Genomic DNA, 19,875 nt, shown 5'->3' with positions numbered 1-19,875 from the left:
TATCTTCCTCCATTGTCCCAAACGGGGACAGTACCTGTGTAATGTTAGAGATTAAGTGAGGTGTTGCTATGCACAGGGCTTCGCATGAGAAACCACTTGATAAATTAAAGAGCCATATAGGTATGTGTGTGTGTATGTATGTATGTATGTATGTATATATATATATATATATATATATATATATATATATATATATATATTAAACATACATTAACGAAAAATCTGATTTCTGTGGGAGAATGTTTTGGAAGTTCAATTTGGGAACATATCTTTCCACAATCCTCAGTCCGAGAGACAAGAGCTACCCTCTGCTACTTATAGAAAGACTATTCCCTGTTACCTGTGCAGAGCATCACAGCCACCCTTCTGTCCTCTGTGCGAGACTATGACTCATTTCCTTTAGCATCTTACTCGGAATTCTACCTTTCAGGAAGCATTCCTTGACCACCTACATACAACTTGGATTTCTGGTCCCTCTTCACTAACAATATTCAGTGGCTTGTATTTGTTGCTATGTTTCTAAATCCTGTATTTCCCCATCAATTCCTTTTCTTCTTTTCTGCAAATTTTTTTTTTTAATTTTTGTTTATTTTTTGGGAGAGGGAGAGAAAATGGGGAAGGGGCAGGGAGAGAGGGAGAGAGAGAGAGAGAGGGGCAGGGAATTTGAAGCAGGCTCGGCACTGTCAGTGCAGAGCCCGATGTGGGGATTGAACCCATGAACCCTGAGATCATGACCTGAGCTGAAGTCGGACGCTCAACTTACTGACCACCCAGGTGCCCTTCCACAAAGTTTTGTCTCAGAGACTGTTCCCATTTCATTCCTAGTCCCACTTCCACCACACATTGATTGTCTACGAGGAGTCATGTGCTGCCTTGGAACTGACCAAAGTCGCTACCCAACAGACAGCAGGAGAAAGCATCCAACTCCTCATTCTGGGAAGAGAACACGGTTATCGTAAAGAGATCTCTACCTTTAGGGAAAGGGAAAATGCTGTTGGGAGAAGATTCCACTAATACCCATAAGATTAAAGCTGAAGAATCTTATGGAGGTGCGTGGGACACAACTGCTCTATTTCCACAGAAGAAGAAGAAACTCCTTCTGGAAAACAAGACCCATATCCAGGAGCATGAGCTAATATGCCACATGCTTCCAGGAGCCTGAAGTACAAAGAGAGAGGATTGAGCCTATGAACTCCCAAGATGACTCTCAGGACCTTCCTCTCCAGGAAAAGGGAGACAACCTGCAACCTGAGGCCAAGAGCATTGGCAGAGATTTGCGTCTAAGACAAACGTCTTCTGCACAGAGTGGGGGCAATGCAGAGAGGGGAGAGAAAAATGTGCGCTGACAATCAACAACTGGAACCTCTCAAAGGAAGCATCCAAGTGAGCTACGCTAGGAGTTTTAAGCCCATTAAACATCTCAACAGGGACTGAAGAGAGGGCTAACCAATGGAATACAGAGAAAATTCTCAAGTCCAAGTACATCAGTGAGGAGAAAAGTGTAACTGAACTCAGGAGGAAGTAAGAGGAAATGGGGTTCTGAAAAACATCATCTGCCAAAAATCAAGGTACAGAAGGGTTATGTGAAGATGTGCTTGTGTGTCCACACAAGAGCAATCCCTGTAACAAGGTTTTGCTCTGTGGCCACAACTTGAAGAAAGGTAAGTTCACACCAAAGCTGGACAGGTGTCACAGGAACTGAAAGTGCACAGCATGGAAGTAACAGGTGAAGAGTGCACACCCCCAGTGACAGAACAGCCAAATGACAGTATCAGAACCCAATTCTAGTCAAAACAAACTTGAGTTCACATATTTACATTAAGAGAAAGGAAAGGAGTCACTCAAAAATTCAAAGTACTATCTGTGGACTCCAAACCGTGGTACAAATTTCACAGGTGAGAAGTAAGAAGTCTTTATCTTTATTTTAATGGTTACATGTTTAATGTATATTAGAAAGTAAAACAGTGAGACCATCAAATTCACATTTTTAGAGATTTTACTAAGTAGGATGAAGCCATGTAAAGAAGGCAGAGGGTTTAAGATCAATTTAAAGAAATGTATTCAAACAAAAGCATATGAATTATGTGGTTGAGGGCCAAAGAGTAAATGAAGGTCTATGCAAATGACTCGAGTTTGGGAAGTAACTAAGTAGCCAAAGTTCCTTAAACTGAAAAACATCACCATATGGAAATACACAAATTTTTCCCTCACCAATTACCTGCAGTATTTATTTGTACTTTAATTCTACAGAGTAAATTCAGCAAAGTGCTTTGATAAAGTAGCCTTCTATCTTTATCCACAGATAGACAAAGGGAAGGGTAAGTTGTGTGCAAGCAAGACAGTGCCCTGTCACCTGCTCATCTGACAGTGAGGGGTGCTCACAGAACCTTCCAGCTCCTGGCCAGTCTTCCCTTCCAGCATCAACTCACTCAACCCCTCCTATGGCACTTTCCAAGCCAGCTTGGATGTCATTTCTAGTTTCTCAAGAAAAAAGCGATTTCCAAAACAAACCATAAGAAGTCTATGAATATATGCACACTTGCATTCTTTTCAATGGAAACGTTTCTTCTCCAAGACAGGGAAGAAAGCTAAGCGCCCCTGAAATATTTGAGTGTATGGAAGTTCCAGTCCTGTTTCCAGGGCGCATTTCCTAACATTTGGAGGAAAGATAAGCTGCTTCACTGTCTTCCCATCTTCCATGCTTCCATCCACGGTGCAGACAGGGACATAACAGCTCGGTCTGCGGCTTAGATGCACCTGTTTTCACACATCCTTAACTTTCATCCTCTGGCTCATGTGATAAAAATTAATCTTGAGTCAGGATCTAATTGATTTTCTCCTCATCTCCATCTTCTTCCTTACATGCTCCCAGAGTACGCTTGTAGACCTGCTTCCAAGCTGCTTCTGCTTCCATCCTAACCTACACTGCTCATTGCTTAGTACAAAACGAGGTGACCGTCACTCTCCTGGACACCTGAGGAACACACCCCTCCACAGCCTAATGCCCTGTTCATGGCAGATATGGGTGAGACCAGTCCTGTTCCAAGTGTTCCCTACTACACTCAGAGGGGCCCAGGCCACGTGCAGACCGAAGTGAGAAGGACCCAAGCCAGGTATTTAAGAGCAACACGGGCTATTGTTTGAAGAGAACTCAACCCCATTGGGGTCAAAACCCCAAAAGTATACAAATCCTTTCACCTGGAAATTCTTCCAGGATTTATCTTAACGAAATGATCATGTATATGAACAGATTTAGCTACAAAGATTAACAGGGGCTTTACTCATGAAAGCTAAACATCTGAAACAACCCAAAGGGTGCTAAATTCACCAAGGTCCAGCCATTTTATGGGATAGTATGACATCTTTAAATGCAGTGACGCTCTGGGGGCAGCGAAGATTTGTTTTCAGAATGATAACTTCTGAAATACAGGGGATAAGAAATGCTTTTTCATAAGGAAGAAGAAGATGCCAATCCAGATATGGATTTTCTCTCCTTTTCGAAGCCAAGTGGCTGATTCTTCTGATCTGTGCCTTTACTGTACTTCATAAAGGCAACAACAGCAACAATAACAACACCACCTCCGTCCCTCCACCCCCCCCCCCACCCCCCGTAAATGCGCTTATTGTGCACCAGGTGCCATGTGAAGTGCTTTAATCTGCACAACAACTCTGTGAGGGAGAAACTAGTATCCCAGTCTTCCAGAAGAGAAGCCCAAGGCCCCGAGATGCAAGTTAACTTGCCCACATCGTGCACAGCCAGAGAGCGGCAGACTCAGAGCCAGCAGCCAAGCAGTCCAGTGCCAGTGCAGGCTCTCAACTGTCACATGTTCCACAGCCTCTGTGAATGGGTATTTCTCTCTGAGGGTGCTTACTGCGGTGACCTACATGATCCATTCACTTGTCTATTCCCCTCACTCAACTGTGAGCACTTTAAAAACAAGGTCCTATTTGTATACTCCCAGTCCCTTGCAGGCCTCATCTAAGCATCAGTTGCATCAAAGAATTAGCCTTGGTATTTGCACGTGATTAAACAATAACTAGTAATAATAGTGGCAGCTCTCAGCCCTTGCCAAGTCTAGGACTTGTGCCAGATGCTTAAATGCAAAATTGCATTTAATCCTTAACAAATCCCTTTAAGATAGGCACTGTTATCCCTACTACACAGATGAGCAAATGGAGGCTGCAAGAAGGTAAAAGGCTTGCCCGTGCATTGCTGCTGGCACAAAAACCCAGGTCTGATTGGACTCCAGGCAGAGCTGGAGCCCTCACCACCACCCAGCTCTCTTATTACAGAAGCTCAAATAAGCCTGGATATTTTAGGGCCCAGTGGCCTGATAACTGCAAAGAACTCAGTTCTGACATGAAAAGAGGATTCAGTCAAACCGAGGTGATAACACTCTATGGCTTGGAACAAAGAGGGCATTATTCTCTAATTAATTCATTAATTAAGTTCACACATATATTAAGTGTCTGCTCCATGCCAGGCCCTGTGAGGTGGAGCAGAAGGATGAGCAAAGCAAGGGCCAGCCCTCAGAGTCACAGTCCAGTAGGGCATGTGACTTGCACTAATAAGCATTTAATTACAAACTGAGAAAAGGAAACTGGTTCTGTGGAAGCCGCTAACAAAAAAGGGGCCAAGGCAGTAATGCCGGAGCTGAGCTCTTACTGTGTAGCAGGAAGAAACAATGCTCAGCTGTTCGCCCAAAGGAGATCTGGAAAGAGAATCCTGAACAGCAAGTGGCCCTTGCCTTTCATTCTCCTAACACTACTTCCTGTCCTACCAGGCTTACTCAGCAATGAAACTTGCGAGGGCACCGCCATACACCATCCTCAAGGACACGCAGGGCAGGCACCCATAGAGAGAGGCCGGAGGTGTGCACCCTGAGCAGGTGGGAGGTGGCACGGGCCGTCTCGTGAGCACCCTGCTGGCCCTGAGCAGGAGACTCACGTTTCTCTGCTGACTGCATGGCGTGGAAGAGCGTCAGGGGCCTTTCGCTGCAGGAAGGGGGCTTGGAGTCACTGCTCTTCTTCCGGGACAGGTGCAGCTGGGCATTGGTGAGAGGCATATCAGGCACGGTGTTGAATATCTGCAAGGAAAGTTTCACAAAAGGGTCACACGCTGCTGTGAGTGGAAGAGCAAGCACAGGCCCCGACCAGCACAACCGAAAGCTTGGTGGTATTTAAGAATCAGCAAGAAAAAGACCCAAAAAGACCACCAGCATTTGCTCAGGACTTCCCTTGAAACATCTCTCAGAAATGATATTAAACGTTTTCTTTCAGAAGCATATCCTGGATATTGGGGACTATTTCCTTCCATTTCTAGCCCCTTCTGCTGTCACTTCCCCTGATGTTCTGTCGGTTGTTCTTTCCAGGAGAAATGGGAATGTATTGTGCTAAATACAAGCCATGGTCTATTACCAAGGCTTTGAGCTTTCTGACTACCTTTTGTCCAGAACCAATTAATCAAAACCCCTTTACTTTTCCTCACTGGTTCTATTGACCAGTTCTTAACGACTGCTTCACAACTTTCTTAGAATGTGAAACATGCATTTAAATAACATTCCAAGAAGTCCAGAGCAGGGCACCAGTTCTGGGTCCTCTGTCATCCTTAGATGGAGCCTGCTTTCTAGTTCAGGAGCTGTGCATCATCTTTGATGCTGAGTGTTTTCTTATTTAAAAGGCGGGGGGGGGGGGGGAGGGGGGGGCGGGGGGAAGGTTGATGACAAATGTAACCAGTACTAACATTTGGAAAATGTAGAAAAGCATCAAGAAAAAAAAGAGAACAACTTTTCCAATTCCACTACTTAAAGAGAACTACTACAAACATGTGAGTTTTCTTATGAACTTTTTTCTTTTAAGCTTTCACTAAAAAAAAAAAAAAAAAAAAAAAAAAAAAAAATTCCTGGGGAAAATAAGAAGAAAACAATAGACTAAAATCATGACAATTTTTTCTCTTTTTACAGATATAAGTTTGATAGAACTATGATAACAGCTACACTTATACACTGCTTACCATGATTACCGTAGCCACCATGTAATGTCAGTTCCTTGGGGATTAGTCACTACATGTGTTTTACATGTGGCTCATTCAATTCTCAATGATCTGGGGCAACAGGTACTGTCCTCACCATTTATAATGAAGAACCAAGGCAGAGAGGTTAAACTGCCAAAACTATAGATACAATTACAGATAACACAGAAAGCTGTCTCCCAAGGTTTTTCTAGATTTCTTTTCAAACACATAAAAATAGTCACACTAATTCATTCAATCAAGAAAGATCTTTCGAGCATTTACTTCATACCGAGGACTCTGGGTCTAACACTGTACGAGGTAAATGTGTTCCCCGTGGCTGGAGAGTTTGCAACCGGTAGCTGTGATTTACTGGGCATCTGCCATATGCCAGGTGCCAGGTTAAGTGCTTTGTGTGAGTTATCTCACTTAATGTCAAAAGAACATCTTCCCTAATTGGGATTATATAATCTACATACTTTAGTATCCCATACATCTAACAGTATATTTCAACATTTCTCCCTTGTTTAAAAAATAGGTTGGTGCGCCTTAGTCAGTTAAGCATCCGACTTAAGCTCAGGTCATGATTTCATGGTTCGTGGGTTCGAGCCCCGGGTCGGGCTCTGTGCTGACAGCTCAGAGCCTGGAGCCTGCTTTGGATTCTGTGTCTCCCCCCCTCTCTCTGCCCCTCCCCTGCTTGTGCTATCTCTGCCTCTCAAAAATAAACAAACATTAAAAAAAAATGGCAAACGTGATTCTTAATGGTTATATGACAACCACACTGTATTAAGATATCAGTATTTATTGATCCACTCATTATCATCTGTCACTCTGGAGCTAGCCTCCTTCTGGATTTCCTCTTTCTCAACAATCATGAGTAACAAGAGAAAGGTAGGGGTACCCCACTTCCTTCAACTATGGATGGCATTAGACACACTACAGACTAATGGCCCTCTCTTCTTTGTGCATACATTTTAAAGTAGAACTCTGAAGCAGATATATAGAAAGCAAAGTCATAAGAATGATGAGAATTTTAGCCAAGACAGCTGCGCTCCATGGGCTGGCAAGTCCTTGGGCTCCAATGATGCCAGCCAGCTGGTTAAGTCAGTCTCGCTCCCAAACACAGCTGTCTGAAAACAGCATTATCATATTTTCCCTAGGGGACTGAATTTTCAACAAAATAAACTGAATCACAACATAGCTGAGTTCAAGTGGGGCGAGGGGGTAAGAAGAGAAGGGGACTTAAAGCAAAAACAACAGAAACGTCCTGGCTTCCAGAGGAATTGGCACCCCTAAAAATAAGTACCAGCGCTATGCATATATATGTACAAGTCTCCTGAGTATCTGCGAGGGAAGCAAAAAGAAACCATGGTTCTTAATGAGCGCAAGGACCACAGCCTCTAAGAGGCTTTCTCCCCTTTACTGTGTTTCCGAAATTTACACTGAGCCATGAGCCTACTCCCGGGTGAGCACCTCATGGCACACGAATATCACTGACATGTAAACCTTGCTCCTGTATGTGATCATCCGTGCCTGCATGCCAGGTGCTGTGCTAGGTACTCACGTGACCTCTCTCTAAGCCGCAGGTCAATTCAGCATGTAAAGTAGGGTGAGCGTGCCACGGGAGAGATTTCCTGACCTGCTGCACAGCAAAGCAGGAGAGGGGTGGGAACCAGAATCTACGGCTGTGGCTTCTCCCATCTGCACTCTCCACTTCTTCAGCCGTCTCATTCTTTCAGCTCAGCTTTTCCAGCCAATCTTCACTATAGAAGCCATTCCCCAGACCCACAAGCACGGATTTCAACAGGTAATGGTGCCTCTTAGCACCCCTCTGCCTCTGGCCTCAAGTACAGCCCTCTCGGCCATCCCGATAGCTGAAAACATCTGAAAATGAATTCAGACTTAGTGAGAGGCCTCCGCCCCCTTACGTCTGGCCTCCAAGCTTTGGAGCTCTTCGCGCAACTATAATGGGCACAGAGATAATGTATATGCATATTAATTTCAACTGTCACCAAAAATGTGGTGGTTGTACTCCTGCCTAAAAACTGTAGGAAACGCTGGGGAAACAAAGACGACTTGAGTTGTGAGGAAAGGCCGTGGATTTCGGCAGATGCGTGAAAAATTGCTTCCAAAGCAATGCTGATACACACCAAGCAGGAAGAGATGTGGGAACATAGGAGAGTATTTGATTCTTGCACACGGGTAGCTTTCTTTCAAAGAAAAGTTGTTTGGGAAACCAGCACCATTTCGGGTGAGAACTACAGTCCCCAAGGCCAGCTCTCTGGGCGGCCTCGAGGCAAGCCAGGCCCAGGCCGCTGAAGAGCTCTGATGGGGCTGTTCTCAAGCGCCAAAATGCAAAGTGCCGGACACAAGACTATCGCCACTGTGATTACATGTGTTTCTGAAGTGCAAGGGCACCTCTGTAAATGAGACCTCACGACCACCAGTGCAGAGGATACAAACTTACATTAAGGAGACTGGGAAATCATTCCCCAAAATACTGTTGTTCATTTAACTCTGAAACTTGAACAAATGCGAGCTGTTTCAAGCCTGCTTATGGTCTGGCCACCTTCTAGCCAGGCCAAGAGTTTGTCTCTGTGCCAAAAGCTCAATTTGGAATTCTGATGCGAATCTGAATTTTTCACAGTTTTGTTGGTTATTCCGATCCTATTTTGCTTGGAAGCGAATATTTCAAGAAAATCCAACGAGGTTTCCTTTGTTCTGTTCAGAACAATCAGTGTAGAAATGACTGCTGAATGATGGAAGGGTGAGTTCCCATCACCTATGAACAATGGATTTATGGAACTCTACCATGTGGCCGGAACAATCTACTCATGTCACAGAGACTTTCCAAATGAATACACAAGGGGGGCGGGGATTTATTTTGTGCCCCAAGCGGCCTGTTAATTCTATCCAAACTTACAAACTAATTCTGACTTAGTTAGGAACGCCTTAGAAATAAAAGTTTTTTCGGAAAGCTGGGGTGCTTGGGTGGCTCTGTTGGCTGAGTGTCTGACTTGGGCTGAGATCATGATCTCAGGGTTTGTCAGTTCAAGCCCTGCACTGGGCTCCCTGCTGTCAGTGCAGAGCCCGTTTTGATCCTCTGTCCCCCCTGCCCTCTGCCCCTCCCCCATTCTTGCATTTTCTCTCTCAAAAATAAATAATCATTAAAAAAAAAACTTATTGGGAAGCCTATAAGCCTTCTGAAAGCTACTGAGGAATAAAACTGTAAAATAAAAAAACAACTCTGGATACTCTTCCAAGTATTCTCAATTTCAAGCTTCCTATAAGTGGAATTAGCAGTCCCATAAATACCAAGCTCCTGTTTCTCCTTAAGCTGTGGTCAGGAGAGTGGTCAGGGCACTTTGGGCTCTGCAGTCACACAGAACCGGGTGGAGTCCAGGTTCTGCTGCTTGCTCAGTGGGCAACACCTACAGCTGCACTGACCTCACCAACACTGATAATCAGCATCACTGTCACAAGGCCACAAAAAGCACAGGAAAGGAATGTACACTTGTCATATGGGTGGAAAGCAAAGAGGCTTGGGAGCTAGACAGACTTGGGTTCAACTCAGGCAAGAGCCTCAACCCCTCTGAGCCTGTTTCTCTCGTGTAAACAAGGAGGATCCTATTCCTGCCTCACAGAGCTATTAAAAAGCTAAGGCACATGAAGCACTGAGCACACAGAACCCAGCAAAGAATTGCCTAGAGATGGTAGTGGTATAAATAACAATAAAATAACCAATAGGTATTGAGTGGCCATCATGCTCAGTTATTTGCATAAATTATCTCATTATTTTTACTCAGAATAACTCTGTAAGAAAGGTACTATTATTCTTGGCATAGTGAATGCGAGGAAACTAAGACTACGTGAAGATAAACTGATTTGTCCAAGGTCACCTATGTGCACGTAGCTGGACTCGAAACTTAGCACGACTGTCTGGATCTTACCCACCTGTAGTCTTTATACCTATTATTAATTTGAGAGACAGAGGACAAAATAAAAAGGATACAAGTTTTACAGTTCAATGGATCTGACTTTAGTTGCTTACTAGTAGTTCTGGGACTCTGAACAAGTTGTGTAACTCTCTGACCTTCAGATGCCTCATCTGTAAAAACTCCCGGGACTGTGGCGAAGACTGAAACACCTAACACGGTTTGACACTCAGTGTTCACGAGATATTACTGCATTCAATAAAAAAGTGGAAGAAGGGAAATAAGTGGAGACCCAACAATGAATTATTTGCAGTCAGGACACAAGGATTTAATTTATAAGTGCAAATTTAATTACTGCTCTTTGCAAAACATCGATCTTAACTGCTTACAGCAATGTTAAAATTTCCTGTTCTTTTCCTTTGCATCATCTACAAAACTCAAATTTCACTGCCTGCTCCCCCCGCCTGCCAGAGGCCCATCTTGACACTGTAGACCACTGACACTTGCTAAATTTGTTTTTAGCCATGGCACATACACATTTTTACACCTCTTCCGGTCCCGTTCATACATGCTCCTGTAATTTACAAGGATTAGGAGCTTCCCTATAATGTGTGGGGTAAACTCTTTATTATGTGCTGTGATTTTTATGGGAGGAAAATTAGGTCATGATGAAGAGTTTCTGGTCTGTAACTGCAAAGTAGCTCTCAGACAATAAATCAATGACAGAGGCCTGGGGATTACAAAGCAAAACAGAAGAGACTGAATGTTTTCCTGAGACACAAATTCATCAGTTCCAAGTATTAAAGGATCAACAAATCTGGGCTTGTTTAACGTGAGGACTGTCTGCTTTGGGAGTGGAAGGCTGGAACTACCAAGCAGGACTCGCAGACTGCCCACTCCCTCTCATGGACAGACAGTACAGCAAGGCCACTTAGGGCCCGAGAAGCCATAAACCCAGCGCCTTTCCATGGGAAAGCCAGGCAAGTCGTAATAGGGCTCATTTATAGTAACAGTTAAGAAACCAAATTCATAGGCTACAGCTACAGAGAGGGTTTTTAAGGACAATTGGAAGTCCGATGTCCTATCGCTATCAGCATTTTGGCAGAGAGATCAACAATTTAGAAAGTAGTTTGGGAGTTTTATTAACAGTCCTTCAAGAAGAAACCAATTCCATTTAGTAACGGAGGGCATATATAGATGGCACGGGTAATCCATGGGATGTTAGGGTTTTCACTATCTCAAAAAAGATTCTATTTCTTGTTCTCTTTGTCAACAGAGAGGAAGAGACGAAAACATAACAAAACTCTACCCTTATCTGAGCAACATTAAAGGAGCTACACATTCACACAATGATTGGTTTATCTGGGGCTTATTGGGAGGGAATATACATGCTTAGATCCACAACCTTATCACATGATTAAAGATTAACTTGCACACACTTGACACTCAAGAAAAGTAAAAAGGCCTGTGAAGGAAGCATTCCAGCCCAGCATACAAGTAAATCTCGCTTACTTTTAAACCTAACATGGATAGGATCAAAAAAAGTACATTCAGGAATGAATGGAAGGAAAGGTCACAAAAATTCCTGATGAACACATAAAAAAAGCCACGATCATAAGATACAAGATTAATTTCCCATTAATTCCCCTAATTCCCAGTCTCCATCATCATTAATGTTGCATATCAACAACAGCTTGAAATATCAAGAAAATGAAATAAAACTACCAAATGCTTGTCAGTTGCCAGAAACAGCTCAAGCCAATTGCATCTTATTAACTGATGTACATTTTGTGTGCAAACCCCAACAGCAGTGCAATGGATTTCAATTCCACTGACATTTTGGTAAAAGCAGATCAAGGTAGTTTGGTGGGCCCAAATCAACTCAAATCAAGACAACTGCATTGAAAGACACTACCATTCCAATGGGAATGCAAGATTGCTTAGGCCATGGTGTTTACCCTAGTGTTTAGTGGGGCCATCCATGGTTACCAGCTCTTCTCCTTGTCATGTAAGATTCAAAGTTAACATACTTTAAAAGGGGGCATCTTTGGGCATTTCTAAGAATTAACAATGTAAAGATCAACCCTCCTACCTCTTCCAAAGCAAACTGATGAACCGGGAAAAGAATCATGATGATTTCTTTTATAAAAGATCGACAGGCATTAAAAGGGGCAATACTGATAAAAGCATGTGGTGCACGGGCACATATGTGCACATGCACATTCTTCTTCATGTACAAAAACCCTTTTGAGTGTCACAGCCATAAGAAATATTGTGGACCATTACAGAACAAGTGGGTCCAATCCTACTATTATAGGTTGGTATTTAATAAGAAGATGTAACACACACACACACACACACACACACACACACACACACGTTATTAACCAGAGATTTCATGTTTAACTAAAATTATATAAGAAGAAAGCAGTTTGTTTCCTCGATAGGATTGCTCTTCCCAAACGTCTAAAATTTTAAAGTTATTGGCAATGCAGTCTTCCAAAAAAAAAAAAAAATTTAAAGTAGCAAAATCCCTAGGCTTTGGGGCATTTTACAATGACAGCACTCACCATTTTGCTTTACTATCTTAACTACCAGCATATAAATATTGGTACCTGCCACTATAACTCTACATATTGGCCTGCTTGATGTTTTAAGGCTGAGAGTGATCAGCTGTGAGCTGGGCAAAGATTGCATCCATACAGAAATGGTCATTTTACATAACAGATTGTTACCTTAAACCAAGTTTGCAGCAAGACTTAAAATCTTTCCCCTTTGAAATGTGACTACAGGTTTGTTTGTTTGTTTATTTGTTTGTTTAAAAAAGGAAATCTCTTAAGTTTATTCTTCTTTAGATCTCATGAAGAACCAAATAAAATTAGGATCTTAGTGTACCTTGTGTTAAGTAAGGGCTGTAAGTCAAAGGTTACACTCTGAAATTGTTTTTATATATAAAGCCACAAGTTTACAATAGTATAGTCAACTCTATGATTTCACGATTTAACAAGTGATTTTGATATCAATAATCAGAGTGCAATTTGGTTCGGCTCCCAGGGAGGTCCTTCCAAAGTGCTGAGGTAATCATTTCACCCCTTTACTGGGAAACCTGACAGTTCTCATTTTTCAGGAGTAAACGCAAACCCTTTCCTATAGCTTTCAAGACTCCAGACAATGGGTAAAACCAACAGTTTTTGGCAGCATCCCCCACCACTTGCTAACATATAACCCACCATTCTTTCTCAACCGTGTAAAGTTTAATACACATGAGTTAATTAATCCTGATTGACTGACGTTCCCCTGGAAGGCTGTTCCTCTTGTCTCAACTCTTTCTCTGCCTAGAAAACATCTTTATCTGTCTGAGCCTGATACTAACAAAATTAAATGATTTCTCCTCAGTGATGCCATACATTTTACTCGTCTTATTGGATGCCACTTAGCACACGGTATCATATTGAGTTGTACCCTGATAAAATAGGAGCACCTTGGGAAAAACGTCCCATCTTACTCATTTGCAGCCAACAGTAGGTGCTCAAACAATGCAGTGCCCAGAGACAAACTAGAACAGATTTGAATAGCTTGGGTTGTGAAAGCATTTCAGCCCTAGCTCCTCTCCTAAAGGCTGTTTCTTAAACTTCTTGCACATCAGGTTTATAATTTGTAAATTAGAGGAAAAATATCGATCTTACAAAAATGAAATGATATGATGGATATAAAGCTGCTTGGCACATTATCTTGTAGACAAGAAGCTATAAGTAAAAGTTAACTATTGCTGGGGTGCCTGGGCAGCTTCGTCGGTTAAGCATTCAACTTCAGCTCAGGTCATGATCTCGGTTTGTAGGTTTGAGCCCCACGATGGGCCCTGTGCTGACAGCTCAGATCCTGGAGCCTACTTCGGATTCTTTGTCTCCCTCTCTCTCTGTCTCTCCCCTGCTCACACTATCTCAAAAATAAATGAGCATTAAAAACTTTTTTAAAAAGGGTAACTATTGCTGCCAATATTACCTCTAGACTATGCACGTTACAAAAATCCATTACCTACATATCTGTATGTATTAGCAAACATGGAAAAAGGACGATCCCCCATGAGTCCCCAAACATAATTGCTATCTTCTGGCTTTTTCCTCTCTGCCTCCACTTACTGTGGGATATTTATTTCCTACAACGGTTCCAAACAGTGCTCTCCTCGCTGGATCTGCAGGGGGAGGTGAAGGACAGAGTTTCTGGCCATATGCTTTAGCCATATGCTTAAGCCAGTTCAAACACAGGAGCCTTTTTCCTTCTCTGCAAAAAAGATGTTTTGTCAGGTAAAAGAAAGTGAATTTTCTGGCTAGCAAGCATTCCCCCTCCTCTCTCTTTTAAATGTCAATTTTGATGACAAAGAGGTTTTTCCAGTTTTAGACATTGATGAGTTAGTTCCCCACACTGAGGCTTTCAAAGGGTATTTGAGGACTAACTTGTCAGTATCACCAAATGTCCCTCGGTTCTGTAAAAATTGGCAATGCTGAGGGGAAGGAGAAGAATGCTTCCTATAAGAAATACTGAGGAGCTGCCTGTGTTTAGGGCAAGACTCTCATAGGAAAGCAATGCCTTCTCCAACAGAAACTACACGCAAACCTGCCAAGCATGCGAGGTGAGGTCTTATGAGAGAACCCCTGCACAGACAGCAGCCCACAACTGCTCCTTCACCTTTATGAGCACAGTGCTTCTCCCAGCAGAGGTGGGTTCTATTTCCCACCCTTTCAATCTTGCTGGCCTGGTGACCTGCTTTAACCAACAGAATGTGGCTGAAGCAACACTCTGTCTATTCCAGGCCTACGCCTTAGGAGGCCTTGTGGTTTCTCTGTTTGCCCCCTTGATAGTTTGCCCTAGACTACCAAGTGATGAGGGATCACATGGAGACAGAGAGACAGAGACCCCCAGGAAGAGGATCAAGGTATCCCAGTGACAACTAGTACCAAGGTTTCAGATGTGTGGACTAAGACCCTCTTGGATCATCCAGCTGCAGTCAGAGCATTCCAGCAGATACCATATGGGACACACAGGAGCCCTCCTCAAATTTTCTGACCCACAGAATTGAGGGCAAAAAAAAAAAAAAAAAAAAATCCTTGCTATTTTAAGAAACTACGTTTGGAGACGATTTTTAAGCAGGAATAGATAACTGAAACAGGCATCTTAAGATTCTCCCCCCTACCCAAGGAAGGGAAAAAAAAAAAAAAGAGGTTAGAGTGGGAGAGAGCCAAAGCATAAGAGACTCTTAAAAACTGAGAACAAACTGAGGGTTGATGGGGGGTGGGAGGGAGGGGGGGTGATGGGTATTGAGGAGGGCACCTTTTGGGATGAGCACTGGGTGTTGTATGGAAACCAATTTGACAATAAATTTCATATATTGAAAAAAAAAAGAAAAACAAAACAAAACAAAAGATTCTCCCCCCCCCAACCATGTGTGTGTGTGTGTGTGTGTGTGTCCAGTGGCTAGATGCCTAGGTTTCTATACCCTCTCTTGGTACCATCTTCTATTATTGGGTGCCTCCTAATTTTATTCCAAAGGACCAAGTAAATACATTCTACAAAATGTTCGTAACAATATGAGGGAGTATTATGCCAGTAATTGTGGGGGCCATATATTTAAGACCTGTATTCAGATTTGTTTCAAGCAAGAGGGCATATGCTATTGCATGCTTCTTACTGGAGGACAGGATGGAAAGATGCTGTTGGAAAGCATTTCTTCATGTGGGGTTTCAGAATTTTGTCCTACTCATGATGCTAGTTAAAAAAGTAGTCACTCATTTACATTTGTGTATGTGCGCATGTTTCTAGAAAATTACAGTCAAGCCTAAGGGAATGCTCATTAAATATTAACTAAGATCTTAATAGCGTAAATTTTAAAGAACAAGTCTCTGGCAATATTCATCTGAGGACACAAAAGTGCTCTGGATTTGATGACTGAAGTTCATCAAATGGGAGGAAATTAATCCAAAGCATCATCTCCAAAAAGCCAGGGGCCAGAGGATGGCCACGGATGCTTAGGATTCCTATTAGGTGGATCTAAGAAGTGCTTATTTTATACCCAACCAGCCCTAAAAGTATATTTAAAAAGTAGTCCAGCTGATTTACTCTAAGTTGTTTTTACCAAAAAGGCAAACCTAATGAATGAATATGAAGGACTTTCTCCCCAGAATAAAGCACATATCCAGGTCTTGCAAACTTTGGCCCATCATGGATCCCTGAGGGGTCCTCTATCGAGGTGGTACGTTAGCTCCCTCACCACTGGAGACAGGCACTCTGGTGCAGCCTTCATCCCAGAAATGTTTTCATTCATAGTCCTTCATCACTGGCTCCCACAGGAACATAAAACCTCACTGTGATTCATCCCACTCTCTGGCATAGACTAATGAAAGAGAGCATATAATGAAGCACTGTAATACTCTCTTAATGCTTTATGTACCTTAACAAATACCAGCAGAGAGAAACATAATTTATAATCCAACAAACCAGATGTGTATTTTCAACCAGTTCTTGCCCATATACTTACAGACCTGACCATGCACTTCAAATTTCATTTCTATTTCTGTATTTTGTGCCCTAGGCAGGATGGCTCCTTGTTTACACAAGTTTCAATATTGTTTTAGCACTTTCTGGTCCTTTTCCCTATCTTGTGACTTTTGAATATGCTTGCTGACTTTGAAGGCCCAAAGATACCAAAAAGAGTTACAGTTCAAAAATCATTAGACACTGCCCTTTGGGGAGATGGAATATAATCAAACTGCTCATTCCTCACATATCTGTCTCAACATTTAATCGTTTATTCACAAAAAGATTAAGTTGTAAAAAATATTATTTTTGGGAGAGGGGAACACGTGACATTCAGAAGTAGACTTGAGCTCTATTTTCAGAGAACTCTGTTGAGACTGTTCAAAACAATAGTTTTCCATTAATGAGCCCTACTTCATGCCAGATTCTTGGCTAAGTCCTTTATATATCATCTTGTTTAAACCTCAGCAATCCAACTGAAGAAACATGGCAAACTGGCTAGCGGCTCATCAAACTTGCTTCCCCTTGCTCTGGGTACACAGTTCAGTCACTTTCCCAGCCTCCTTTGCAATTAGATGTCACCATGTGACTGACTTCTGGCCAATGGAATGTGGAAGAAAATAAGGAAAGCATCTTGGAGGCTTAGTTCATGCACTCTTAACCCAGGGTTCCACGCTTTCTCATTTTCCTCGCCAACTGGTTGATTACAGAGATCTGCAGAGCAGAAAGCAGAGCTACTAGAAGGAAGGGACATGCGTTACTTAACTGCTACACAGGATGCCACTCTCAGGATACCTACAGTGAACCATTATGCGAGCAAGAGATAAACTTCTATTTCCTGATTCACTGATATTCGGGGGTTATTTGTTGCAGCGGTTAAAGTGTACTGAAAGTACTTTCATGAGCATAGAGAGGTTAAGTAATCTACTCAATAAGTAGAAAGAGGTGGCAGATTTGAATCCAAGTGTCTTATCTCTAGAAACCATTTTTTTAAATGTTTATTTTTGAGAGACAGAGTGCAAGCATGGGCGGAGCAGTGAGAGAGGGAGACAGAATCCCAAGCAAGCTCCAGGCTCTAAGCAGTCGGCACAGAGCCAGACGCGGGGCTCGAGCCCATAAGATGCGAGACCATGACCTGAGCCAAAGTCAAACGACCAAACAACTGAGCCACCCAGGCGCCCCTCTAGAAACCATTTTTAACTGTTATTCAATTATATTCCCTTTTCGCAAGTTCATTTTTATCATATATCACACAAACTTCACCTATACCTAATTAGACTATATATGAGAGAGGTGGCTGGATGATGGTCCAAAGTTGGCAACAAAGAAAACGTAATTTTTCAAATAAATAATATGATTTCCTATCTCTATTAACCATGTAAGAGAGAGGCCATGCTACTCACACAACTTTGCAGGATATTTGTTACTTTTTCAAAGTTTATCCTCAGAGGGTCTTGGGTAGTTAATTTTAACTCTCTACAACAAATTACCTCAAAGACCTGGTGACTTAAAACATTTAGCACCTCTCTCAGTTTCTATGGGTCAGGAATTCAGGAGAGGCTTAGCTCAGTGGTCTTCTATGAGGTTGCACACAAGATGTCGGCGGGGGCTGCATCATCTGAAAGTGTGACATCCAAAGCAGCTCATTCACTTGGTGGCCAAATTGGTCTGCTTGTTGGCAGGAAGTCTCACTTTCTCCCCACAGGGTTGTGTGACTGCCCTCACAACATGGTGGCTTATTTTCCCCAAAGCGAGCAAGTCCACAAGCCAAGGGCAATGTTGCAAGGCCTTATTTGATCAGTGTCCAAAGTCATACTCCATTATTTTTGCAATAGCCAATTGATCACATTGGGATCAATACTGGATTCCCCTATGCAGTGAAGGGACTACACAAGGCAGTGAATACCAGGAGGCAAGGGTCACTTGGAGCCATTAGGAGGCCAGGTACCACAAGAGCCCATTCATTCATCCAACACAAATATACTGAGTGCCTATGAGGACCTGGGGACAAAGCAGTGGACAAAACAAAGTCCCTGCATGCATGAAGCATACATTATAGTGGAGGTCAGAAAGGCAAAATTTTAATGAGATAAACCATGTAGCATGCTAGGAAGAGGTAAGTGCTACAGAGAGAGAAAGCAGGAGTCGCGGGAAGGGGAATGCTGGAGTTGGGACTGTAGGCAATTCTAAACAGAGAGATCTAGGCAGGCCTCACTTAGAGGGGCCTAAAAGAGGTAAGAAAGTATACCATGAAGTTACAGGGAGGAAGACTCGTCCAAGTACTGGGACAACAACTGCAAAGGCCTTGAGGTGGGCATGTTTGCAACGAAAGTCAAGGCCGTCAAGATGGCCATAGGAATGAACTGAAGGAGAAGGTTGTAGATGAGATGAGGTAAGTCAAAGAGGCAAGAGCAGAGTCTGTGTGGGACCTTCTAGGCTCTTGTAAGGGCTCTGACTTTCACCATGTCAAGTGGGAAGCCACTGGACGGTGCTTAGCAGACAACTGGTATGATCTGACTTAGCACTTAAAAAAAAATCTCACTCTGGTGACTAATATCAAAATAGAGAGGCCAAGGGTGGGAGAAGAGAACAAATCAGGATGCTCTTGTAAATATTGAGACAAGAGATGATGACGGCTTATGTTAGAGTGTTATCAGGTGCAGACAAGTGGTGAGAAGTGGTCTGACTGTACATTTATTTTGCAGGTTATCTAGCACAATTAGATCACCATTCTAGGCAGAGTTTTCGTTTAGGAGGGCAGCATTTTTAAGATTATTTTTTATTATATCTCATCACTGTGGCTCTCAAATGGTATTCTAGGAGACCCTATGAATTCTGAGAGGCTTCTTAAGAATTTGCTAGTGGGAACTAAGGTGGGACAGATGTAATGAAGCTTCATGGCCCCACTCCAGTTCTGTAAGGATAGCTCTGTGTTGACATAGTTTATTATGTACGATGAGAGACATCTTTTTAGGAAAGACCAGAAACCCCAATGCCCTAAAAGAAAACAGACTCCCCCTCCAACACACACACACACACACACACACACACACACACACACACACACACACTATGAAAAAATACACCATTTAGAAAACTGGAACGTAAACACAGCAGGAAAAACATCTGCACTACAAGATAAAAATAGTTTACTCTCCCTAGTATTAAAACCAACCAACCAACAAACAAACCTGAAATTCATGAGAAGACAACCAAGTAAAAAATGGGTAAAGGGCCTTTTGTAAATGAGGGTCAAAAGGGTACCTCTTCATTGGATTGTTGTGACCATACATTGACAACCCACATCAAGTGCTTAGCATAGCTCCTGGTACAGAAGAAAGGCTCAACCAGTGCTGCCCATCACAACTGCTACCATAACAACCACTGTTGTTGCCCTAC

General features: G+C 42.7%; 1 protein-coding gene across 7 annotated transcripts in view; it reads right to left on the bottom strand.

The window, feature by feature from the left end:
• Window positions 1–19,875, bottom strand: part of ARHGAP26 (Rho GTPase activating protein 26) — a 422,569-nt gene that overhangs the window by 82,246 nt on the left and 320,448 nt on the right. For all 7 annotated transcript variants that reach the window (XM_042938105.1, XM_042938115.1, XM_042938124.1 and 4 more), the window contains one exon: window positions 4,949–5,087. In XM_042938105.1, the coding sequence (XP_042794039.1) occupies window positions 4,949–5,087 (139 nt within the window). The remainder of the gene's footprint in view (window positions 1–4,948; window positions 5,088–19,875) is intronic.

Source organism: Panthera leo, chromosome A1 (genome assembly GCF_018350215.1).
Source record: "Panthera leo isolate Ple1 chromosome A1, P.leo_Ple1_pat1.1, whole genome shotgun sequence".
Classification (NCBI taxonomy): Eukaryota; Metazoa; Chordata; class Mammalia; order Carnivora; family Felidae; genus Panthera; species Panthera leo.
Note: the sequence above shows the minus strand (reverse complement) of the source record. Positions and strands in the feature narration are given on the sequence as shown.